The following is a 27,308-nucleotide window of genomic DNA, read 5'->3' on the forward strand; positions in this document are numbered from 1 at the left end:
TTTAAAATTTGTATATACAGTTTTGCTCAGTTTGTTTTAGAGTCCTCCCTTCCTTGAATCAAAGAACTCTACTATGTCATATGTATCTTTGCCAGCACTGTTAGATTTAGATGGTGCAGCTATGGATTGAAAGGCAAGTTAAGTATAAGAAAAATACATTAAAAATAATTTATTTTAGAATAAAATATTTTAAACAGTTTTAGGTAAAATTAAAGGTTTTCAGAACATTTTAAAAACTAATATTGCAAAACAACTAAGTGTATTTCTTGTGTTTCTTTGTAGGCACAAGGAAAACTTGTGTTTTAAAATAATTATAGCAGTTGTAACTGAAGACAACTAATAAAAGCACAGTGGAAGTATTTAGACCAAACTAAGTTAGTCTTGGGAAACTTAGTTAGTTATACCCCAGCCTACCATCATAAACCATTCTAGAGAATATAAGAACACATATGCAGATGCCATTGTCTAAATGGTGACCTCATCACATGTCATGTAGCCTCTGGAAAACTCCTCTGTACATTCTTGAGATAATGAGAATTTGTTTTAAAAAAGGCAAGTAGTGCTTTAATATCACCATGAAAATAGTCTTGACTTCAGACTTCCAGAGGGTTCTCAGAGACCAAGGATTCCTAGACTATACTTAAAGAGAATCATTGTTCTAGGCCATTTTCCTTCCCTTCTCTCCCAGCTACTCCCCCAGTCCCCGCGCCTGCCCACATTTCGAATCTCATACCATCTGCATTTACGCTTGATGTAGTCCTCAGCTGCCCTCTAGGTTACTATCCTTCATGCCTTTGAAATTACTAACTCTGATTTTCCAACTCAAAAATTCTTTAACTCCACTGGGATCTTCACTCATTACTTCCCTTTTTATAGGCTTGGATTCCATCATTATAATCACTCTAGCATAGAGCCTCAGTTTTCTTGTATCTTTCCCTTTGCCTTACCTACCTGGAGAAACCACATCCCTGGCCAAATCGACCTTTCCCCCTGAATATTAAAGGCGGTGAGGAAAAAGAAATGCATATGCACACAAAACAATAGTCTCAGTCCGTGGCCTCTACTCTCAAGTGAGCCTTTAAAGGCTACCCAGAAATCCTACTACATTACCCTTGTCAGTTCTGCCACTCTCCTAGATGACTGTTTCATACCTTTTTCTTTTTCCTTAAACTTCCAACATCTTCTGTCATTCTCATTGAGAGAATAGAGAAAACCAGGAGAGACTTTTCCTAAATTCCTTTAGTCATATCTGTCCATCTACGTGTATCTGTGCTCATATAATCTATTATCACATTTATTACTGTGATTAAATTGTCTCTGATCTTATCTAAGGCCAGCTCCTTATATCCAGCTGTGTACTATGTCCTATTTCCTTCTACCTACTGGAGACATTGCTCTAGAAGTTATTCCACTCTGTTGGATCATTTCCATCATCATACAGCTGTGCTTTAATTCTGCCTTAAAATCAACAGAAAAAACTACCCTATGTTCTCTTCCAGTTTTTACTTCATTTTTCTGTTCCTCTTAAAGCAATAGAGAGTAGTTATCTGATCTTGTTTCTGTATCCTCCTCTTCTCTTTAGAAGTTGCTCTAATTATGCCCCCAACCACTCTATAAAACTATTCCTGTTAGTGTGACCCATGATCTGTACTCTGCTATATCCTAGGATCAATTTATAGTCTTCATCTGGTTAGAACTGTCATTTGATAATATTTGATATAGTTGATTACTCTTTTCCTTTTGAAGACTTTCTTTCTTTGGCTTCTAGGACACCTTATTGTCTTGATTTCTATTATAGCTCTTTGTTTCTTCTCAGTTCCTTTTGATAGTTCTTCCTTATTTGCCTAATTTCAAAATCTTGGCATGCCCCAGGGCTCAGTCCTTGGACTTCATTCCTCTATATCTGTGTCTGGTCCTCAAGATCATTCCCAGGTTCAGTGATTTGCTAGGAGGACTTAGAGGACTCAGCACGTAGAGGTACTTAGAGCTATGGTTTATTACAGTGAAAGCATGCAAAGCAAAATTGACAAGGGAAAAGACACATGGGGTGAAGCTCAGTGGAAACCAGGTACAAGCTTTCAAGAGTTCCCTTCCAGTGGTATCTCATAGGACATGCTTAATCCTCCAGCAGTGAATTGTGACAAACTTGTGAGATGTCTACCAGGGAAGAAGCTCACTAGAGACTTGGTACCCAAGGTTATTACTAGAGGCTAGTCACTTAAGTACCCTCTGCCTAGCCTGTACCAAGATTCCAGATTCCCAAAAGGAAGCAGATGTTCAGCATAGACGACATTGTTTACACAGCAGTTTAGGCTTTTTGTCAGCATAGATTAGATTTCTTTTGTCTAGAATTTCATGAGTGGAGTTATGTAGTTAGTGTGTGTTCTTCTGTCTCTGGCTTCTTTCATTCTACAGAATGCTTTTGAGATTCATCCATGTTGTTGAGTGTATCAGTGGTTCATCCCTTTTTATTGTTGAGTGGTATTCCATTGAAGTAATATTCCAGAATTTGTTTCTCCATTCATCTGTTGGTAGACATTTGGTTTATTTCCCGATTGGAGATATTAGGAATAAAGCTGCTATGAAGGTAGCAATCTTTCTTTGGACATTTTTTTTTTTTAACATCTTTATTGGAGTATAATTGTTTTACAATGGTGTGTTAGTTTCCGCTTTATAACAAAGTGAATCAGCTATACATATACATGTATCTCCATATCTCCTCCCTCTTGCGTCTCCCTCCCACCCTCCCTATCCCACCCCCCTAGGTGGTCACAAAGCACCGAGCTGATCTCCCTGTGCTATGCGGCTGCTTCCCACTAGCTATCTATTTTACATTTGGTAGTATATATAAGTCCATGCCACTCTCTCACTTCATCCCAGCTTACCCTTCCCCCTCCCCGTGTCCTCAAGTCCATTCTCTACATCTGCGTCTTTGGACGTTTTTTAAATTAAATATCTAGGAGTGGAATTTCTGGGACCTGTGAAAAGTGTATGGTTTATGTTATGAGAAAATGCACCACTGTCTTCCAAGTGGTTATTACCATTTTACATTTCTGCCAGCAATGTGTGAGAGTTCTGGTTGCTCTGCACCCTTACCAACACTTTTTTATTGTCAGTCTTAATTTGAGCCATTCTAGTGGATGTGCAGTGATTTTAATGTTGGTTTTAATTGCATTTCCCTAACTACTAATGGTATTGAGCATCTTTTCATGTCCTTATTGACCATTTGTACTGTGTTTTTGAGAAGTGTCTTAAAATCATTGCCCTCTTTTTATGAGATTGTCATCCTATTATTGATTTGTAATAGGTCTGTACATAGATTAGTGGTTTGCAACGAGGGATAATGTCGTCCTCCAGGGGACCTGTGGAAATGTCTGGAGACATTTTTGGTTGACACCATTGAGGGAGGACTCTTCTCTCTTTCTCTCCAACTCCCCCCACCTCACTCCCTTTCCCTCTCCCTAACATCCCTCCCTCATTCCCTCTTCTCTCTTCCTCTTTTTGAAATTCAGTTACATTTTAGGCTACTTCATATTGGCCTTAGATGGCACTGAAGCGCTATTTTTTTTGCCAATTTCTTTTCTCCCCCTTCTTCAGTTTAGATCAATATCTTTACTGTCTTTTGCCCTTTTGCTGCGGTATTCATTTAATCTGCAGTTAAGCCCATCTAGTAAGTTTTTTATTTGAGATGCTGGACTTTTCAACTCTAAAATTACCTTTTTTGATTCTGTTTTAGTTTGTTTCTCAGCTGAGATTTCTTGTCTATTCACTCATTATGCCTTATTTTTTGCTAAATGCAACATATTCATTATAGCTGTTTTATTAGTTTTTGTCTGCTAATTCCACTGTCTGCACCATCTCATTTATTTTGAGTTACATTTTCCTGCTTCTTCACATGTCTGGGAAGTTGTAATTATATGTTGGGCTTGTGCATGATACATTATGTAGGGAGTATGAATTATTATTATTATTATGTAGGGAGTAACAATGCTGTCTTCTTTTAAAAGATGTGAGTTTTATTCTGGCAGGCAGTTAAATTACCAGAGGATCTTTATCCTGCTAGGCTTGTTTTTTTTTGCCTTGTTAAGGATAGGTTGCCTTTTTCACCTTTATTTTTTATTTTAGGGCATGACTCCTACTCAGGGTGTGGTGTTATCTTTTTGGAGTCTTAACTGAATGCCTGAAGAGTGAGTCTTACTGTGCTGGAACTATTGAATCCAGCCACAAATGACCTCTGCTATTTCTACTTAGCTCCCAGGCCTACAGCAGCCTCTCTCTTTTATTCCTCGGGGATTCTCACCCAGCCCAGGTGCAGCCTGGTCTCAGCCAAGGCATAGGAAAACCCCTATACAAATTCTGCGCCATCTCCACTCCCACGCTGGTGCATTTCCCTTCTTTCTTTCTTATACCTTGTTAATAAATTCTAGCTGCTTCAACAGCTCTAGACTCTGATCTCAGCTTTCTCAGTTGAGAGACCCTCACTTGATTTTCCCTTGGGTTTCACCTCGCTGTGGTCGGGAGAGCTTATACAGAAAGCCAGTGTGACCGTGGGGCTTATCTTATGTATTTACTGTTTCAGGTCTTCTGCTCCCTGTTGTCCGGTGCCTAAAAACAGTTGCCTCATGTATTTTGGCCAGGTTTTTTTTATGGTGAGGAATAGTCTGATGCCATTTATTCCATCATGACTGGCAGTGAAAGTCCCCTCTAAAACTTTAGGGAAAAAAAAATACTTTAAAAATATTGAAATTATAATATACTGGTAAGTATACAGAAAAGAAATCAGTTGTGGGTTTTTTTTTGTTTGTTTTTTTCAAATTGCCACTTGTAACATACCAATTAGTGAAGGAGATTTTATGCCTTGCTTTCTTTCCCCCCCCAAAACAAAGGGTGTGGTCAGTAGCTACCTTATGAGATGGTAGATGGTAATTTGTTCATGTAAAAGAGATTATTTGTTGTGACAAATATTCTTTAGGACCTGACGGCACCATCCGAAGAAAATTGTTAGGACTGGTGTATCCATGATAGAGCTTCCCCAGAGGCTGAGCGCCTTAGTTATAACTTACATAAGACATTGCTGCTGGATTGCCGCCATAAGCAGGGCCCCTTAAGACAGGAGCTTGTCATTACGTATACTGGTGTCCTCCCTGTGGATAGGGGTCAGCATTGTTGAGTCTAAGCAGGGGTGACACTTGAAATTTCTTGAGATCATTCAGAATGTCTTCCTTGATTTCCCAGAATCTCATTCTTCTCTCGAGTAATCAGTGTTTGTTGGTTTTCCTGTTTTTATTTCTACCTTTCACATAGCCCATAGTACTGAATATAGTTATCTTAACATGTTCTGAAAAATTGTCTAGCATCAAGATTAAAGTACTAATACATGAGAGTCCCTGAAGTTGCGTGTGAAATGATTACTCTCTGCTTTGAAGTGGCAAGTTAATTTCTCAGCCAGTTCCGATCAGAGAGCTTATTAGCTTTTGTATGTGTTTTATTTTGCTCTGGTTTTTTTGGTTGACAGGTTGGGCTGAGATGATCTATTCATGTGTATAAATATGTATTTATGAGTACATAAAAGTTAAAATGTACATATGGAAGACATTCTTAGCAATACTTTCCAGATTTGTTTGTTTTTCATTTTTGTCCAGTGTATATCATTTTTCTTTTTGCTAGATGCCTGGCTTTTTCAAGATTGGTTAAGAATTTTCAACTTGTTGTTTATTGCCACTGGTCTTGTATATAGTACACTTCTGAACATAAAGAAATATCCCTCATTCATGTAAGATTCGAAAGAAATCAGTTATCTTTTCTGGCTTATGCTTTTTAACATATTACAGTCGCATTTAATTGGTTTGTTTCTCCCCATGAGTTCTTCAAAGCCTTGTGAATCCTTGTTTTTCTCAGTTAGATGCTGAGAAAATTGTTCGTGTTGTCACACATTAGGTACTTTTATTTTTGGGGGGTACTTTTTTAAAAATAAAAAAACATACTTGAAACAGCTAAAGATACACATAAAACAATATTTTATAGTGAGGCTTATTTTCTAGAATAGTTAGGTAAAAAGGTATTTCTCATAAGGTGCTTTTCAAGTAATAGAATACTATTTAAATGTCAAAATTGGATTATAACATTTTTAAGGTGAAAGTGAGCCTTGAGACATTTAGCTTGGACCCAATTTTATAGATCAGGTAAGTAAGAACCTGAAGGTGGCGAAGTAGGAACCTGAAGGTGGCAAAGAAAGGTACTGTCAGAGCCAGGATTCTGACCCAGAATCTCCTCCCTGCTGGTATAGTACTCAGCTAAAGAGAGACAACTGTGTAGGGCCATACATGCTATACCAAGGTGAGCCGAGACATTCTTGGCTCTTTTGCTGTTAATGTGGGCTATCCTTACAAGGTCCCTCACCTGCAATCCCTCTTCCCTTTTTTTCTCAGGTTCCCTAGGCTTACCCATTCCTGATCCCCCAATTTGATGAATTCCTTTTCACATTTTTAAAAAACCCAACTCAGATGGCTTCTTAGAAATATTCTCAAGTTCCTTTTTCTGCCCTCTTTTACTCCTCTGGTTATTACTGTACTCTGTGCATCCTTCTGTTATTATTGCATTAAAATTGGTTGTTTGTATTTTTTTCCTTTAAATCTTAAGTTCCTAGTAATATCCAGTCTTCTTACGTTTGTTTTTTTTTATTGAAGTTTAGTTGATTTACAGTATTGTGTTAGTTTCAGGCATACAGCAGAGTGATTCGGATATATATGTATATATATATATATATGTATATATACTTGTTTTTCATTCTTTTCCATTATAGGTGGTTACAAGATATTGAATATAATTCTCCGTGCTATACACTAAATCCCTGTTGTTTATCTTCTCATATTTTTTAATCCCATGGCCTAGTATAGTTAGTGTCTTCGGAGTTAATTAAATTGAGATCTGCAGTGTTGGGAAACAAGAGGTTTAAAATAAGCTCTGATAAAGGCCTGAATGTTTGTTTTGAATACAGTGTGACTTCTTGCTGTTTTGTTTTGTTCTTTTCTCTTTTTTGCCTATTTCCAGATTTCTAGATACATTCTGGATAGTTGAGGTTGCCAAGTCTGTGTCGGTCCATGAGCAGGCTGCAGCTAAATCTCCTGTGGATTTTATAGAAATGCAGTGGGTTTTCTGATTTAGCGAGTCTGGCATGAATCCAGGAATCCCAGGATTCTTTCTGTTTTATTTTGTTCACTTTAAATCTACGTGGTTGTTTTGATGATCCACTAGGTTTGGGAGCCACAGTTTCAGGTAACAAGCTGTTCAGTCAGAGTGGGATTACTTGGGGTAGACTTCTATCTGCCGCTTAAGAGCTTACAGGTTTCTTATTTCTGGTTCCCAAAGTGTCTGGAACATAATTTGTAGAAATGAGATGCCTTTGAAAGATGTTTTTAATCTGGGTTTTGATTAATTCGAAAGATGGTGACTGATTAACCTCTATTTTTTATTATCATTTAAGGAGTGTTCAGCCTTGGTGTTCCTGTAGACGCTCTCTTCTTCATCGGTAACCAGTTGGTGGCCACGAGTCATACAGGGAAAGTGGGAGTGTGGAATGCTGTCACCCAGCACTGGCAGGTTGGTTTTAACTAATGCATATTATTGCAGAAATGAAATTATTTCTGAAACTCACGCTGATTATGCATCTGCTTTATTGTGGAATTCATATTGTTTCTGTTTTGATTATACAGTAAGTCCCCTATATACGAACAAGTTCAGTTCCAAGAGTGTGTTTGTAAGTCCAATTTGTAAGTCCAATAAAGTTAGCCTAGGTACCCAACTAACACAATCTGCTATATAATACGGTACTGTAATAGGTTTATAATACTTTTCACACAAATAATACATAAAAGCAAACAAAAAATAAAACATTTTTAATCTTACAGTACAGTACATTGAAAAGTACAGAAGTACCGCACAACAGCTGGCATCCAGGGGCTGCCATCCAGTGAACAGGCAGGAAGAGTTACTGACTGGAGGAGGGAGAGGAGGTGGGAGATAGTAGCGCTGAAGGATACTCAGCAGTGGGTGACGGAGGGCAAGCTGCAATTTCACTCACGCCTGACGTTGATGGCACAGGTTCTGGTTCCTTGCTGGATTCAATTCTGTCTACCCTCTTGAAAAAACGATCCAGTGATGTCTGGGTAGTAGCTCTTTTTTTCTCCTCATAGATGACACGGTAGCACTGGATGCATTCTGAACGTCTGCTGCAACTTTGGTGTACTGTTCTCCTTTCGGGTCCTGTGCCTCAGAAACTAACAGTGCCTCCTCAGATAAAGAGAATCCCCTTGCCATTTCCTGTGTTGTGAATCTCTTCTTAGCAGTACCAGCTACATCACCGCTGCCTTTACGCTTGCTTCCAGATATCCTGGGCTCGAAATAAAGATACTGTACTCTGTACAGTACTGTGCAGTAAAGTACACAAAAGCACAACCACTTGTAGAGGGTGCACGCACGTGACAGTGCACGCCAGACACGTGAACTAACTTACGTGATTGGACATGTGAACGCACGTTTGCTTCTTTGAAAGTTTGCAAGTTGAAGGTTCATATGTAGGGGACTTACTGTATAGAATATTGAATATATTTGCTGCTAAGTTTGCTTCTGGATACAAGTTTGACTACATTTTCAAGAATTTTAAGTCACTTTGGAAGATGAGTGAGTTTGTAAACTGGTTTGACATTTCTTTATTGCCTTGAAATGTTTCAAGTTTCATGCCTTGGGAATAGTAGTCCAGGCAAACTTCATCTCCTGAGTGGGAGCACAGTTCTGTGTGAAAATACATAGCCTGTTCAAGGAAAAGATAGCGAGCTAAATGGTTTCAAGTACTTGAGAGGAACAGGAAGGAGATAAGACTAAAAAAAAGCTTATTGCCTGATTCTGAAGGAGAGGGGAAAAATGAAAGGGCTTTAAGCAGAGAGTGACTTGGCCAGAGCCATGTTTTAGAAAGAGAACAGTGCTAGCTAATATGAAAAGTGGACTGGATCAGGGAAGTAATGCAGCAAAAGAGGCAGAGCTTCAACTAAAATGAGTAGACGGCAAAGATGAGACTAGCTGAAAAACATTTCATAAGCCTTCCTAAAAGGATTGGTATCTGATTAGATGGAGAAAAATTAAAGGAGAGAGAGGTGGATTTCTAGTTCTGACAGTTGAGTGGCTGGTAATATTTTACATTGATAGGGAATGGGGGAGGAGAATCATATATGCTGGTAGATAGCGTGAGGAATAATTAGAATGACTAAATATGTTTACTTTGAGATTCCTGTGGGTATCCATATACAGGAGCTCAATATATAGTTGGAAGCACCCCTCTGAAATTTATGGAAGAAGAAAAGGGCTAGAAAAAAGTATTTGGAAACCATAATACTTGGTAATTGAAAAATGGGAATTGGTAAGATTTTCCATTGAGAGGATATCTGCAGCGAAAGAAAAGCCAAAGTTAAAATCCTGAGGAACATTAGCTCTTAAGGGAACAAGATAGGAAACCAAGAGCCAAAGTGACACATATGATACGATTGAGAAATGACATTGGTTTTGTCAGTAGGATATCATTTGCAGATGTATTAATAAGTTAATTAGGTTTTGATTGGGGGGGGCAGATTGCAGGAACTAAGGAATTAAAAGATCAGAGATTAGAGTTAGCAAATTCAGAGTGTCTTTCAAGAAGTTTGGTGGTGAAGGAGAGCAGAGAAGCAAAGTGATAGTTTAAGGATCAAGGCTAGATGGAGGAAAAGATATTCAGTGCTTTATTTTACTTTTTCTCTAGGACGGGAGAAGTTTGAGCATGCTTGTTAGTCAGAGAGGGGAGTTGACAGAGAAAGCATTTGAAGGTTGAAAGAATGGAGATGGTTGCTAGTGCCATAGAAGCAAATGGGGTCTAGAACACAGCTGGAGGGGTTGCCCCAACAGAGTAGAGAGACTTCTTTCCCTGCGATGGAAGAGTGAGGAAGGTGTACTGTGGAGGAGAAAGACATTGGAAGTGTGTTTCAAGGATTGCAGAGATTATAAATCTTTATAATGGACCTGGCTGGTGCAGCTATGTGAGTTTCTTCCTTAATCCTCAGTACTGGGAACAGAAGCAAGAGAAAAGAAAACAGTGTCGGCCTGATTCAGGATTGGAGATGTAATAAAATGGGTATGACACACAAAGGGATGAGAAAACATGAAGTGGCAAAGTAATTGAAACTGTAAGATCAAGAAGTGAAGGAGTGCCAGGTCAGCAGAGGGGGATGCAGGGATTCAAGGGACTAGAGGGACGTGAAAGCAGGTTGGTAACTTACAAGGAGTGGGAATTGTTGTGGTCAAAGACTGGAGTTAAGGTTTTGGAGTTGGAGCAGTTCTCATTGACATAGCCATTTAAATCATGTGTTGAACTGACTTAAAGATGAAAGTAGTTGAAATAGTGGCCAGAGAACTGTAAGGGTCATCAGGGTGAACATTTAGGTGCCAGAACAGTAATGGAGAATGGGACAAAAAGCTAACTGATCCAGGTGCCCAGCTCCTCAGTAGAAGTGGTGTGTTGATCTGGAAGCTGCAGTCTGGGCAGAGGTAGGGTAATTGAATGTCGTGATTGGGCTGAGCTTGTGGAGGGACATTCTTAAGGTCGTACGGCCGCGCCTGAGACGCTGGGGAAATGGTGAGAGAATGAATGACTTACGATGAGAGAGATTGCAATCAGAGAAAGTTAAATTTCATTCTAGATGGAGACATGGAAGTCATGTTTGTAGAAAAAATATATTAGCCAAGAGTGGACCTTCCATATAGGCACAGAAAAGGCATTATAAAGGTTGTTACCATGAAAGTGATGGGCCAAGGAATGTGGGGAAGGACTGATCTAGGTTGATCTAAAGTTGAGGTGGAGGGAAGTCGATCAGAGGGATTCTTCAGTTGGTGATATTTCTGTAAAGAGGAATGTGGATTTTAATGATTTATGGAAGACCTGCTCTCAGGTAAGTTACTTGGCTACTTATGTCAAGTGAACTTTTAGTGGCTCTGAGAAGCTGTGCTATCTGTGCCATAAAACTCCGAAGGTGCATTTAGGTTTCTAAAGAAACATGTTTTTTTTTGTTTTGTTTTGTTTTTGTGGTACGCGGGCCTCTCACTGTTGTGGCCTCTCCCATTGCGAAGCACAGGCTCCAGACGCGCAGGCTCACGGGCCCAGCCGCTTCGCGGCATGTGGGATCTTCCCGGACCAGGGCACGAACCCTTGTCCTTTGCATCAGCAGGCGGACTCTCAACCACTGTGCCACCAGGGAAGCCCAGGAACATGTTTCTTTATTACCTTCTTTGTTTTTTACTAATGTCACAACTGCATATAAAAGTTTTCATATTTTGAGATCCCAAAAACTATACTAGCATCCTCAAAGTGGATACTTCACCTTAAGCGTTTAGTCCTGTATGTATAACCTGTTGCTTCTTGTTTGGTATATGCATGAGTTGAAAACCATAGATGACAAAGTAGGTTTGTTATTACATTTCAGGAAGACCTGGGGTAAGTCGAGCATTCATGCGGCAAACAAGCCTCATAACTTTTAGCCCAGATAGATGATTTATTTTTTTGGTAGTGCAGTGCAGAGCTAGGATGTAATGAAATCTCAGTGTCTGATCTGCAAACCTCAACGGACATTTCTGACCTGAGGCTGGCTGCTGTGGCACTGGATGAGCGGGTTCTGATCTGGCCTTTAGCAACAGTTCTGCCCATGAGTGACACAGAAGGTACACAGGACAACTAGTGTAGTTTGTGACTCTCGCTGTACAGTCGAGATTGATTTGAGGTATTTGAGTCAGACAAACGAGCCTGAGAGCGAGAGAGCAAGCGTTTTTGAGCCTGAAAGCCGTTGTGATATTTTGGTGTAGCAGTTTTTTATTAGGACAGCTTCAATAAAATGTTAATGAAAATTTTATAAGAGTGTTGTATCTGATTTGGGTAAGAAAAAAGAAAATTATTTTTTAGAAGGAAAGTTTCAGTGTTTTCTTCTTTTTTTTGTTTAATTCCTCTTCATTAGACTTCAGACGATTAGTAATAAGGAATTAGTGTTTCAAATACATGGCCTAGGCTGAGTTACGTGGCAGAATAGTAACTTTAGGCATTATTTCCCAAGTTGTTCAAGTTTAAATTTAGATGTATATTGGAAACATAGATTATACATGTTTCATTCTCATATCAAAGCAGAGAGACAGTGTTGGAAGTTAGTCCTGGAAAGTCATTGTGTATTGTGATTGCTAAAGGACCAGAGAGCTCTGTCTGTGTTTATTCTGAAAGACGAGAGATCTTCAGCCAGAGTCACCATCTGAGTCACAGCCTGGCCTCTAAATGAACAGTGGAGGACGAGCTTGAGGAGGAAATACTGGCTGTGGGAACAGGGAGTCAGAGTGAATTTCTGTGCTCTTATGGGCTGTGCCGGACAAGAACTAGGGAGGCTTATTTGATGTAGCTTCTCTTCTTTTGTGCTCTGATGCACTTGTAGCACTGATGTCACAAGTAGGGTTTGGTGGGATTTACTTTTTTGTTTTTGTAATAGGTTTATGAACCCCTGCAAGTTAGGAACAAGAATAAGGTGGGCATTGGAATCTTAGGCCCAGAATTCATTGGAGAGGACTGACATTTGGGTGTCTTATTATGTCCTGAACACTATCCCAAGTACGTTGTATTTCTTACTTGGGATTTACAGTAATGTAGCTGAATTAGATCAATTATTGGTAAGAAGACTTGACATTTTGGTGTCTATTATGTACTGACCACTACCCTGAGTATGTTATATTTGCTTACTTAGGATTTACAGTAACATAGCTAAATCAGCTGACATACAGAAATATTGGGTAAAAAGTATTAAAGCAGCATATATTGTATCTGTCAAGTATTGAATTACATTTATTTGTTTGTTTGTTTATACATATTTGCATGTCACGTATCAGAGTAAAGGCTCTGGGGTCTGGGGTTCTACCAGGAATAGGAGGCATGGCTTCATGGGACAGTGTAAACCAGCCTCCTGCAAAAAGCTGACGCTTTAAAGGTCTGCCTCAGTCCCTGAGAAGAAGAATGGGAAAATTTTGCTCAACAGTTTTGGAACAAGAAAGCTTGACCTGTGTTTAGTGTCTTGGATTGGGGAGAGGTGGTGCAGGGGGAAACCATCAATGAGAAATTGAGACCAAAATAATCAAATTAGGAGTACAAATGTGTGAATTGAAAACACAAAGGTAAGTATGGGAACTCCAATTTGAGAAATTAATGTAAAAAGCTGGTCTAGGGCCATTTGCATTTCCAGATGTGGACATGAAACTGAACTTTCACAAGATATGGCGCACAGGACTCTGCAGAAGAAATATTTTCTGCTGAAAGTGAGCCCATAACCTCCCCAAATTTGTAAACTACACATGAAACGTGAAAGCAAATGAGGGAAAGTCATCAAATGTTAGCTGTTAGAGTACAGATGTACCCCAAAGCTGAAAATAATTGAACAATTAGACAACTAATGTAGAATAAATTTCTGAAGTTATTTAATGAGATAGAAGAAGGACTAGACTATAATGAAGGAATAGGACCAGTCAGAAAAGAAGCAAAATGAAAGAGTAGAAATTTAAAGGTCATTGAAAATTAAAAACAAACCAAAACTCTGACTTAATGTGTTGAATAGAAGGACAATGAATCGACAGACACATTTGAAAAAAATCATTCACGCTGAAGCAGAAAGAGAGAGAAAATATGAAAAGAAAAATATGAGAAAATCACTTTCAGAAAGGAACAGTGGAGGTGGGGCAATTTAGAAAAGATAATTGCTAACAATTTTGGAGAGTTGAAGAAAGACATGACTCTACTGATTAAAGAAATATATCAAGGCTAAATAAAATGAGATTCACACTTACACACATGGTGATGTGTTGGGTTGGCAAAAAAGTTCATTAGGGTTTTTCCATAGGATCTTACGGGAAAACCTGAACGAACCTTTTGGCCAACCAATAATAGAAGATAAAAGTATCATAAAGGTGTCCACAGAGTAATGAGAGGTACACTGTAGTTAGACTTAAAACAGACTGTTCATCACCAGCAGTAGAGTCCAGAAGACAATAGGCTATTCTCAAGTTAGTTGGGGAAATAACTTTCAACTTAGGATTTCATATCCAGCAAAACTATCATTCAAACATGAATGAGAGATGTTTTCAGATAATACAAAGTATGTCACTTATAACCTTCAGTGGAAGGACCTCTATAGAAATGCCCTTTGATAAGGTTATTTATACTTAGAAGAGGAAGTAGTGGAATACAATAAACATGACTAGCCAAAGAATTTGTAGATGTGTTGGTGACTCTAAATAAGTCTAAAAAGTAATGGGTGAGAGTTAAAACATACTGATGTTAAAAACAGTGATCATCATGCAGGTAGAGATTGTGGTTAAAGGATTCTAGGGGCCTTGTATTGCTTGGGAAGATAGAGTGATTTTCAAAATGTAAATCATTTAAATTTTTACATAGGAGTTAATGATAATCACTGCATGCAACGTTAGGAGAGAAAACCCACTTCCACCTTAGGTTTGTGGCCACCGTGACTGAACCAAATATACTAATCAGTATGGTGTCTCAGGTTCCTGACATGAAGCTGTTGGGGTAAAGAAGAGGAGGCCATGAAAGGCTGGCTCCTTGCTTATGCTGGGAGAGAAGAACTTAGTACCAACTCCTCTGTAACCTAACTTTACTTATCCTCTGCTTTCCCTGTTCTCCTTGTACTGAGGGGTAGACGTGAGGGGGAAAGCAGGACATGCTCAGGGGTTGCAGGAAAAGAGGTAGGAAGGCTCTAGTCCTGGAGCCCATCCTCCCAGAGAACTGAAAGGTCAGATATCTGTCTTGGACGTGCCTGGGAAAGCTCCAGGCCGCTGCTGCTCTTTCACTGAAAAATGGGTCCAGAGGGAGAGGAATCTCATGGCCTTACCTATCCCCAGCCTCTGACTGTGAAGATTCTGGGTAGAATTGAAGCTCTTCTTGGAGTGCTGGAGCTAAAACGATGCACTTGGTGTAAGAAAATTGGTCAGTGAAGCAGCCTTCCCTCCATTTTTCAGACATCTTTACTCATATCACTGAGAAGTTGTCGGTGTTTACCTGCTACGAAACGTGTTGGCTCTGATGAGACAGAAACCTGACCTGGGGTTGGGGGTGATCATTGAGTCTTTGCAGAGATATTTCTAGTGTAACTTATAACCATGCAGGACACCAGAAGGCACACACAGAAATTAGGGTCATGGACATGAACACCTTCTAGGAATCATTATTTCCAAGTTTTAGCTTTTTTTAAATTTGTGTTTTTAGTTAGACTCTTTTGCTGTATTTGCTGTTCTGTCAGAAGTGTGCTTTTCCCTTTCTCTACCTAACTCCTAGTTAGTTTTATAGTTTTCAAGCTTTACTTTCTTTTTGAACTTTTCCTTGATATTTGTGCTTCTCCCTGGACTGGGGTTGAGATGGGAATCCTTTCTCCCTCTTCTATGATTGTATTGCACACCCTGTGTTTATACATTAAATAATGTATAATGTATATTGTGATAGGCATTAATGTGCCTATCACATTATAATTGTCTTTATTTTTCTTTCTTGCCCACAAGTTTCTAAGCTTCTACAGAGCAAAAGTGATATTTCACATCCCTTATCCATTCCAGTACTTGTTCACCTGGATAATATCTGGTACATAAAAAGTGTTTCATTTAAATGTTGTGTGTAAACTTTCACATGCATGTCTGGCCTGGCTGTACATAGGGATGATTCAGTTTGATCTCATCGCCAGTACAATAACACTTTTTGTTTGTTTTTCGTTTTGTTTGTAAAAATCATGCCCTTTGCTTTTCTCTTGGCACACACATAGGCATTCATTAATTTGTAACTAGACTGATTTGCTTGGAAAACTGGTTTTTTTTTATTCTAGCACTTGAAAAAACAAAAGCATTTGAGAACTTGTTTGGCCATTTCCTAGGAAATAGAGGTGAAGTATTTAGTGGGGAATATGAAAGTAGAGAAGACCACCTTTTCAAAGAAATGGTAATGAACTACCAAGGGAGCGAGTGCTATCTGGAAATCGGTTGATCTGTTTTCTAGTTCTGATTCTGGGCAGGTCATTTCATCTCTTCTATGAGAGAGACAAGGGAGAAAGGGGCCTGGTCAGACTTGGTTTTCCAGTCCTAAAGTGTGCTGTGACCTCACAGTCATGTGCAGAAAAAGGAAATGAGTAAATTCTGAAAGGAAAGTGCTGCTGTTGGAAATAAAAAATTTTTTAGAAAAGCTTTAAAAGGTCAGAGTTCCCCTTGGAGGGGTGTGTGTGTGTGTGTGTGTAAAGAAAGTATTTTCTAAGCCCTACTTAAATCGGATATTAGTATCCTTTTTATTAAAAGACTCAAAAATTTTGAGGAAATTGAGCAGAAAATATAGATTGTAATTAATAACTGACATCTAACAGTATTCTCACTACATCAGGTTCAAGACGTTGTTCCTATAACTAGTTATGACACTGCTGGGTCGTTCCTTCTACTGGGATGTAACAATGGATCAATATATTATATAGGTAAGTGGTCAGACACTTAGTATGGTCCTATTTAGTATGATTTTTAAAATGAGAACAAGAAAATATTACCTTTTTTAGTTTTAAATAGATTCACTATTTATTTTAATGCTATTTAATTTTTTTTATTTTTTAGATATGCAGAAGTTCCCTTTGCGAATGAAGGATAACGATCTTCTTGTAACTGAACTTTATCATGATCCTTCAAATGATGCTATTACTGCTCTGAGTGTTTACCTCACACCCAAAACAAGTTAGTGCATAGCAAAATTATTATAAATTGTTGAAGTTCTTTTGATAATGTATGTTTATTCGTTGGTTTATTGTAACACTAATCTGGCCCTTTGTTTTGGTGAACTGCAGTGCTGAGGATTTCATCTCTTAGAGTCTAAAGTTTATGTTTGGTTTTATACTGAGGTCAGACATGACCAGTAAACATAATCTGAGGTGGGAAGTTAGAACTTTTCCTCTTCTGAACTGTATTGTTAAGCCCTACTATTATAATAATAACAAATTATTTGTTAAACTTATCTGCACATTTACCTTCCTATGACAGCTGATTTCATTTTGGAATTAAGAGCTTTATTTTTTTTTTCACAACAATAACAACAACGAAAGCTTTTAGACTTTTAATCTCTATTGGAAAATGAGCTTATTTCTCTGGGAAATTTTAAATTTAAGTTTTGGAAAACCTCAGTATCCATAACTTATTGCTTTTTCAAAGGCCATTGCAATGAAATTAACAAACTAGCTCTGTAAATTATTAAGAATTTTTATATTCTAGAGTGAAAGATAAACGTAAATGGGAAATTCAAAATTTATCTGTAATGAAAGGAATTCTAGGAAATACTTACATGTGGCTAGTAATATTAATAGTTTGAATACGTTACTTGTATAATCATTTCATTGAATGCATTGTAATAAATCATTATCTTCGGTATGAAAGAAAGAAAGATTCTGGTGTGCACAGATGATTTTGATTGAAATTGTAGGATTTAAACTATGTTGCTCCAGAACAGAGGCCAGCAAACCATGCTCTTTTTATTAATAGTTTTATGTACTGTCTTTGGCTGCTTTTCTGCAACTGTGACAGAGTTAAGTGGCTGTACAGAGACAGTGTGGCATGCAAAGTTTAAACTATTTGCTTTTTATAGAAAGTTTGCTGACCCCTGCTCTAGAATGAGATATGCTCCCCTCCCTGCCCCCAGTCTAATTAAAAAGGGAGAATAAAACTTCTTTTGTGGTGGCAGTGTCTTCTTTTAAGACACAAGAATGGAGTTGCCTTTTAAGTTTTGAGAAGTGTTTTCCATAGCATGCCCTTTTCCTTCGATTCCAGTATTTTCAGGTGAATCAGAAAGAACAGCTATCAAAGCTAAGAGGTTCTCTGTGACGCTTTTAAGGAATGTAGGTCACTGAACTCCATTAAATATATGATGGAATCTGGGCACTTGTTTGAAAAAAAAGCCACAGATGAACCTGACGTCATGAGCTAGTTGTATATAATTAGAAGAGAACAACATAGGTAAATGTGATGTAAGCAATGTAATGGGTATATTTTCCCATAGTTATAACAGTTTTGAAACTGTTAAATAGTACATGGATTACTTGATTATTCAAAGAGAAGATTCAATATTGTGGCAGAAGTAAAACAGATGGTCATTCGAGGCTAGAAATAATATGGAGTATTGCTTTAGGAATACTGTGTTGTGTCAGTGGTGTTCTTAGCATGTCAGATTTATTCCTTAAACATTTAATGAGTACCTACTATGTCTCAGGCACTCTGTAAGGTGATATAGATTAAAAAATGATTATGATTCAGTCTCTTATCAATAAAGAGTAGAGGTAGATAGACATGGAAATAAGAGAATTGGGGTGTTACAGTTGCTCTGATAGAACCTAATACATAGTACAAGGGAGAGAGTGAACAATTCTATATTGGAGTGAGTGTTAGGAAGAGATTTGTAAAGGAAATAATGAATTTAAGATGGTCAGAGAAGTCTTAAGATTTCTTTGCTGAGCTGAATTTGGGGCAGATAACAAGTGCTGAATCCAGCTCTGCCTCTTCTATCACAGGGAACACTTTGCAAGGGCAGCTTTCTTTTTATTGTCTTCTATTATATCACCTTTCAATTTTTGGTTTTGGTTAGGTGTCAGTGGTAACTGGATTGAGATTGCCTATGGTACGAGCTCTGGAGCAGTACGAGTAATTGTGCAGCACCCAGAGACGGTTGGGTCAGGCCCTCAGCTTTTTCAGACCTTCACAGTTCACCGAAGTCCCGTCACAAAAATCATGCTCTCAGAGAAGCATCTTGTATCAGGTAAAGTGATTTTATTAGTACTGGTAAGGAGGTCTACCTTACGTCATGTAAAACCTTGCCTTGGGTGTTATTTTTTAGACTCCTACAAATTAAAAGAATATAAAAGCAGTGTTTTATGTAAGAAAAACACCAGAAAAAGTGGTAGAAAAGTTTAATAACTGAAGAAATACTATGATTGTCTTCTAAGGTTTCTTTGATATTGTCTGGTTGTAGTATACATAAATTTAGAAGGCATCATATCTTTTATTTACTCTCTATTTTAATGTTTGGTTCTTATGGCATATTTTACTTCAGAATATTTATCATAATCCTGTTGAAGAATGTTTTATTAGAGAAAATTTTCAAGTATGAACGTAATATAAATTTGGTTGTGTTGTCTTAAGGTTTAATGCTAAAGTTAGTAGAATGTTAGTAGTCTAACATCAACTACTGTTAAAAATCAGTAAAACGTGTAAAGAGATGTGAAGAAAATAACATTTGTGGGTTTGTTGTTCTTCATAGTCATATATGTTTCTAACATTTAGATACTAATTTGATACTTAAAAAATTAGTTACAGATTTTCAAGCAAAATTAGCCTGACACAAAATAAAATGATCACAAAGTAAAATTCCATCATGAGATTCAATGTCTATGATAGATGATTTCTGAAAGCGTTGAAAATTGAATTGAGTCAGGTGTATCAGTAGTTTGCTTTTTTAAAACAATCTTGCATTAAATCTTTTGTAGATCAGTTCCTGCCTAACTTAAATTTTTATAAACATCCTTTTCATGCATCAGCTTTGTTTATATGAAGACTACCTAATATAAAAAGGTGATGCATCTTTCACTAATTAAACACCAAATGGAGCTGAAATACCTTGTCCATAATATGAATGGATGGATGGATGGATGAATATGCTTTTGTTGAATGTCTCATTGTTTTGGATGTAATTATGCCTTTCTGAAACAGTCTCTTTTTTAATCTTTCATAGAGCAGTACTCATCTAATATCTGCCTCGCTGAGGAGTTTTTCTCACTCTGTATGGCTGGTTCCTCCTCTTTTGCCCAGTTACTAAGTGTTGGATTGCCTCAGATCTCTTTCTAGATTTTCCATTCTTTGTCTGTACTTTCCCTGGTGATTTGAATATTATTATCTACATGCCAGTGACTCCCAGACTTTCCCTTCACCTGTGACCATCCACAGAGTTCCAAACTTGTATATCCAGTGCTTGTGCTTAGTATTTGGTTGTATGTTTAATAGGCATCTCTAAATTAACCTAGATAAAATAGTACTTTTGATTTCTGTCTCAAAAGCCATCTTAGTATACAATATCACTACTCATTTACCCAAGCTGAAAATCTAGGAATCACACTTGATTCTTCCCTTTTTCTCACTGCACCCGCCTCCCCCCGCCCTCCACATACATGTAATACATCAGTAGGTCCCGTTTCTCTGCTTCAACGTACATCACAAGTCTGATTACTTCACTTTGTGTCCATTGCTGCCAGCCCCTTAGCTCAAATCAGCATTTCTCCCCTAGGTTACTCCATTCTTTCCCTGTTTCTGTCTTGGCTCTCTATGGTACATGTTCCACACAGCAGCCAGAAATATCTTTAGAAATGCAAAGCAGGACTTCCCTGGTGGCGCAGTGGTTAGGAATCCGCCTGCCAGTGCAGGGGACATGGGTTCGAGCCCTGGTCCAGAAAAATCCCACATGCCATGGAGCAGCTAAGCCCGTGTGTGCCACAGCTACTGAGCCTGTGCTCTAGAGCCCGTGAGCCACAACTACTGAGCCTGTGTACCTAGAGCCCGTGCTCTGTGGCAAGAGACGCCACCGCAATGAGAAGCCCGTGCACCGCAACGAAGAGTAGCCCCTGCTCACTGCAACTAGAGAAAGTCCACACAGAGCAACGAAGACCCAACACAGCCAAAAATAAATAAATAAAAATTATTTTAAAAAAAAGAAAAAGAAAGAAATGCAAAGCAGATCTGATTTCCGATGGCTTCTTTCTGTATACAAATTAATACGGCTCTTCCTGTTCCGGATCCTGCTCACCTTGCACATCACTTCTCCACGCCTCGCATGTCACTTTTCTTACTGCTCATGATACCTGACTCATTGGCTTTTCTATTTCTTAAAATCGCCTTAGAAACTTTGCACTTGTTCTTTTCATTTGACATCTTCTTTCTTAGATGTTTGTTTCGCTGTCTGTCCTTGACATTCAGGTCCCATTTTAAATACCTCCTCAGTGAGGCCTCCTTGGCCACCCTGTCTAAACTAGCCAGCCCTCCCTCTAACAGGCACTTTCTGCTATCAGTATCTTGATTTGTTTTCTTCACAGACTCATTACTTTGTTTCTTATTTATCATCTCTTTCCCTCTTCTAGAATATAGTAGGTTTCTACAGCAGCAGAAGCTTTTGTTCTCCACCCTATTCTCAGCACTTAGCATAGTCCTTACGAATAAATATTGTATAAAAATGAGGTAATTTGGTCCTGTGAGAAAATAGACTATTTCTTTGCAAGATTGTTTTGATGTTTAAATGACAATGCCATACTCAGTAGCAGTTGATATTATTTTGATGGTAATGATGTCATTGTTGGATGTGATGTCAAAGAGCTACATAGTTAAATTTGCATTTTAACAACAGGTATTTCATGTAGGTTTGAAATGTTAGATAATGATTAATACTAACAAAATTGCATAATTGCATTATTTTTTGAATTTTATTTTTTATACAGCAGGTTCTTATTATCTACTTTATACATATTAGTGTATATATGTCAATCCCATAGTTGCATTTTTGAGTCAGCTAGAAGTATTTGTTATTTTTCTGAATCCTAGTAAGCTTAATAAGGAAATTAGGAAATTATTTCCCATGAAGCTGATTCAGTAGCCTAGAAGTAAATGTCTTCTTTTTCACCAGAAAACTGGCATCCTGAGAACTGAGAATTTTGTTGTATAAGTAACATATGTACACTTTTTATTCTTATTGCTGTTTGCCAAAATTAAATTTCTGAAGTTTTGTTTAAAATATGCAACTGTGACATTTTATCCAGTAGGAAATGTTGTGTGCATATAAGAAATTTTGGATACTTTCCTAGTAGATACTGATGAGTTCATAATAAATGGCAAATTAATACATTTTTTATTAAGGCACGCCACAAAAGTACAGTTCTTACATTAATGATATCAGTTTTTTGGTTTATAGTTTTTAGCAGAGTATCTATTCAGACAGAAAAAACAGCAGAAATAGATTACTTGTTAGGAGATATCTCAATATATACCCACTTAATATTACCGTGAAAAAATAAAGCTAATTGGAATATGTTTCTTAAATGCAGACTCTCATATAAAAATAATTCTCAGCTTTAGTATTGAAATCTTAATTTTTCTTGATGCAACTGTGAATGAGCAATAAATAACTGGTTCCTATAAGCTTTTTGACAAATGTTATTTGTGCCAATAAATTCTCAGTAGCTCCTGATCTTGGTTGTTTAATATTGGAGTAACATAAGCAGAAACAATTTATATGGTTGGAAAAAATAAACTAGGCAACTTGTTTACAATGGAGTTTAGCCACAGAACAGAAAAATACTCAGCATATTCTCTCTTACATACACATTTTTTTTTAAACCTTCTCTAAATTCATACCCTACAGGCTACTTTTATAAGGATCCATAGATTTTACTTATATACCTTATATTTGCAGCAAGGTAAACCATATTCAATTATCTCATTTTTGTTGGCTAGGTACAAATTAAGTGTAATTTTAAGATAAGTAAGCTGTTTGCCACCCAAAATGTGCTACGATCTGTTTTCTGTAAATTATAGTGAAAAAAGTTAAAATATGTTTATAAAAGTGATTTTGTTGGTGCTCTCATAATCTATATTTAACAACTGTTGTGTGCTCTCTTTCTCTCCTAGTCTGTGCAGATAATAATCATGTCCGGACATGGACGGTAACACGATTCAGAGGAATGATCTCTACTCAGCCAGGTTCTACTCCTCTAGCATCGTTCAAGATACTGTCCCTGGAGGAGACAGAAAGCCATGGAAGCTATTCCTCTGGAAACGACATAGGTGAGCTAGATCTTTCGGGGGAACATTTTCAAGTACTGTGTAGGCAATGCTGAAGAAGTATATTATCTGTAGTAGAAACCTAAAAAGGAGTTTTAAATGTAAGTTTTTCATTTTCACTTTGAAGCTCATTTAAAACAGAAGTTTAATCTTTTTCTGATTAAGTTCTATAAAGTCACAAAATATACATTTTTTTGACTTTATGAAGGTACAAAAGTGATGCACATTTAATAGAAACAGTACTTTGAATTTTGAACTTTTCCCGGGCTAGGGATATGTGGTACCATATTCTCTCGTGGTGTCAGGCGGCAGCAGCAGGCTAAAGTTCCCAGGCAGCCGCGTGACCACAAAGGTAAACAAGTGATGTGCTTAGAATCAGTCTGTACCCACATAGCCATTCTCTTTTTCACTTTCAGTATTCAATACATTACATGAGATATTCAATACTTTACTATAAAATGGACTCCGTATTAGATGATTTTGCCCAACTGTAGGCTAATGTGAGTGTTCTGAGCACACTTAAGGTAGGCTAGGGTAAGCTATGATGTTTGGTAGCTTAGATGTACTAAATGCATTTTTTTGTTTTTTTTTTGCGATACGCGGGCCACTCACTGTTGCGGCCTCTCCCGTTGCGGAGCACAGGCTCCAGATGCGCAGGCTCAGCGGCCATGGCTCACGGGCCCAGCCACTCCACGGCATGTGGGATCTTCCCAGACCGGGACACGAACCCGTGTCCCCTGCATCGGCAGGCGGACTCTCAACCACTGCGCCACCAGGGAAGCCCCCCTAAATGCATTTTTGACTTAGGATATTTTCAATTTAGGAGTAATTTATCGGGACATAACCCCATCATAAGTTGAGGAAAATCTGTATTATAGCATCATTTTTCATTGTTTAAAAAGTTGAGGACTTCCGTGGTAGCGCAGTGGTTAAGAATCCGCCTGCCAATGCAGGGGACATGGGTTCGAGCCCTGGTCCGGGAAGATCCCACATGCTGTGGAGCAACTAAGCCCGTGCACCACAACTACTGAAGCCCACAGGCCTAGAGCCTGTGCTCTGCCACAACAGAAGCCACCGCAGTGAGAAGTCTGTGCACCGCAACGAAGAGTAGCCCCCGCTCGCCGCAACTAGAGGAAGCCCACACGCAACAATGAAGACCCAATGCAGCCCAAAATAAATAAAAGTTGAGAGCACATTTTTTATCTTACTAGCATGTCCTAATTTAAGTGATATTATCTCCAAATGCTAACCACTTTTGTTTATAATTAAAAGCCATGATGGCTGTACACATTTGAAACTTGAAATACTTTTTTCCTTCGTTGCTAACAATTAACCTGAAAATAGCTTTGAAGCTGGAAAAGGGCTGGTGTTCTTACATACTGAGAGTGGTTTTGATGGCATCCATTAGTAAACAGTGTAGGATGTCTCTACTGATTTCAGCAAAGGGTATATAAAGTTAGTTATAACAAATCAGTTTCTCCCTACACCATACATACACACAAACAGTCTTCATGGAGGTAGATCATTTTCCTCAAGGATCTGTTTGAAAGAACTAATGCACCTTGTATAAGCAGAAATTATAGCACTGATGGAAAACGAGGAGTGGATCAGAATTGTTATGCGTGAAACTATTAAATGTATGTCCATCGGGATATTTGCTCCCACGGTAAAGATTTCAAAAATAGTTATCTTTAAGAAATGTAAGCTTCTGAAGAGAACTGTAGTACCACAGTCTTAGTATTTTTAGAAAGAGAACTACTCAGTGTTGTCACTTTTATCAGTTGCTGTGTGATCCCAGTTCCCAGTGTGATGATAGGCATTGAAAGTTTTATTTCGACAAGTTTTTTTTCCAGCTTTATTGAGATATAATTGACATATGTAAGTTAAAGGTGTAGCATCAACAGATACTAAGTATTTTTGCTCCAGGCATTAGAAATCTAAAAAATGGCAGTGAACATCAACTTACTAGCAAACGATTGTATTTTGCACACTGCTCAAGTGCATAGGACGGAAAGCCCCCAGAAGAGAGTGCTAGTCTGTGTGCTAGGTGTAACATACACTCACATTTAATCTTTTTGACAATGTTATGAGGTAGATCTTATCCCCACTTAACTTTGACAGAAACCAGTGTTCAGGCAGAGCACTTCACAGAGGTCTTAATGTTGGAACTGAGAGAGGCGGCAGGGGGTGATGCTAGGAGTTTGAACTGAGATGTGAAGGTGTAAGTTCTAGGACAGGGACATTCCTGGAAGGGAAAACAGCATGTTAAAAGGATAGAGGCCAATAGAACCTGGCAGGTTTGGCAGACGTCAAGAACGTCATTAATTGTTGGTATGTAGCTGAGAATAGTAGGACATGAGACAAGGTAGATAGGCAGGCATCAGATCAGGGAGCACATGTGTAATGTGAATAAAAGATATTTAGAAGCAGCCCTGTAAATTACTTAAGACAGTCATATGTAAAATGTTTAAAAGGGCCAGGGGGATGTTTTTTCTTTTCTGTTCACAGTTTTGTTTAAAAAAATTATCCTAAGAGGTAGACATGTAGACTAGTGGAACAGAATAGAAAGTCCAGTGTCAGTGGGGGTGGTAGGGGTGGAGTGTAGATGGTAAAGGGGAATGGAGTAACAGATACTGGAAACAGCTGTGCCAGAAAGAAATGGAGCTAGTTAGAAGGTGAGTACATTCATAGGTCATATTTTTGAGTCCTCTTCCTTTCTCTCCCGTTGAAGATAACAGAGATGTAAGGATATTTTTTTGTGTTCTCTGAAGGAAAGGTGCTAATTTGGGCAAAAGTGTTGGGGAAACTATAAGAGGGGAGGTATGGATAATTACTTAAGGTATGAAGTTATGTGAGAATCTCACATCAGTAATAAAGTTTGAGGGGGAGGGAAGATATAGTCCTGTAACCCTCTTTCCTAGTTATTTCACCCATCGTCAGTATTTTGACTTTGTTTCTGGGTTATTGAGTGAGGACTGTCTTTTCATTTCAATAGAATTAGACTTCAGAGAGTTGTGCAGGAATTGGGCAACTGCATAGCTTAGTGAAAAGCCAGACAGCTTGGGTTTGGATTCCAGTTCTATCAAGTAGAACTTAAGAGATCTTTGGTTAACTAACCTGTTGGTGCCTTACTTTTCTCGTTTGTAAAATGGAGATGATAATAGTGCATCCTTTATGTGGTTGTTATGATGATTCAAATGAGTGATTTGTAAAGCATGTAGTGTGGTACATAGTAAGCATAAGTATTTGCTAACTAATAAGAGTGTTATTCTGTTTATTAATTAGGTATGATTCACATAAGATAACTTGGGATATACTATTTTTAAAAACTGTGTTGTACATCACATACTTTTTGTGAATGATGAGTTGATATTTAGCTAATGAGTATTGGGAAAGAATTATTAAAATTTTATGTGTAAGTTTTGCATAAAAACACTTTATATTGTTCACATTCTTTCTAAAACATATGAGCCACTTTCCTACCTTGCCAAGTACAATAAAGTAAAAATAATTGAATTTACCTTTTAGATTGAAATCCTTGAAGGGTACAACAGGCTCTGATAAATGAAATTCTACTTAATGAAGTTGTACTGTATTTTTTAAGATTTTGCATGTTAAGTTTTCAAAAAAAGTAACATCAATACATAAAGTAACTTCATTTATACATCCCTTTCTTGAAGTGATAAGAAACTGAGCACATTCTGAAAGATAGTAAATGTAGAGCTTCTATTTTAACAGGTCTCCTTCTAGTACTCTTAATGTATAGTCTCAAGCAAATTATTGCCTTCAGTTTTTACAGTCTTAGTGCATAAAATATAATTTTGAAAAGTTATATAAAAATTTTTATGAATTTTTGATTTATTTTTTTATACAGCAGGGTTTTTTTTAACATCTTTATTGGAGTATAATTGCTTTACAGTGGTATGTTAGTTTTTGCTTTATAACAAAGTGAATCAGCTATACATATACATATATCTCCAAATCTCTTCCCTCTTGGGTCTCCCTCCCTCCCACCTTCCCTATCCCACCCCTCTAGGTGGTCAAAATGCACCAAACTGATCTCCCTATGCTATGCTGCTGCTTCCCACTAGCTATCCATTTTACATTTGGTAGTGGATATATGTCCATGCCACTCTCTCACTTTGTCCCAGCTTACCCTTCTCCCTCCCCATATCCTTAAGTACATTCTGTAGTAGGTCTGCGTCTTTATTCCTGTCCTGCCCCTAGGTTCTTCATAACCAGTTTTGTTTGTTTGTTTTTTAGTTTCCATATATATGTGTTAGCATACGGTATTTGTTTTTCTCTTTCTGACTTACTTCACTCTGTATGACAGACTCTAGGTCCATCCACCTCACTACAAATAACTCAATTTA

At 37.9% G+C, this 27,308-nt stretch overlaps 1 protein-coding gene across 2 annotated transcripts in view; it reads left to right on the plus strand.

Moving 5' to 3' along the window:
• Positions 1-27,308, plus strand: part of KCTD3 (potassium channel tetramerization domain containing 3) — a 79,907-nt gene that overhangs the window by 29,107 nt on the left and 23,492 nt on the right. For both annotated transcript variants that reach the window (XM_022579223.2, XM_089906815.1), the window contains 5 exons: positions 7,484-7,599; positions 16,472-16,559; positions 16,693-16,809; positions 18,704-18,874; positions 22,783-22,938. In XM_022579223.2, coding sequence (XP_022434931.1) covers positions 7,484-7,599; positions 16,472-16,559; positions 16,693-16,809; positions 18,704-18,874; positions 22,783-22,938 — 648 coding nt within the window. The remainder of the gene's footprint in view (positions 1-7,483; positions 7,600-16,471; positions 16,560-16,692; positions 16,810-18,703; positions 18,875-22,782; positions 22,939-27,308) is intronic.

This window comes from Delphinapterus leucas, chromosome 1 (genome assembly GCF_059928025.1).
Source record: "Delphinapterus leucas isolate spDelLeu-1000000601 "Yukka" chromosome 1, BTC_Dleu_Yukka2, whole genome shotgun sequence".
NCBI classification, from domain to species: Eukaryota; Metazoa; Chordata; class Mammalia; order Artiodactyla; family Monodontidae; genus Delphinapterus; species Delphinapterus leucas.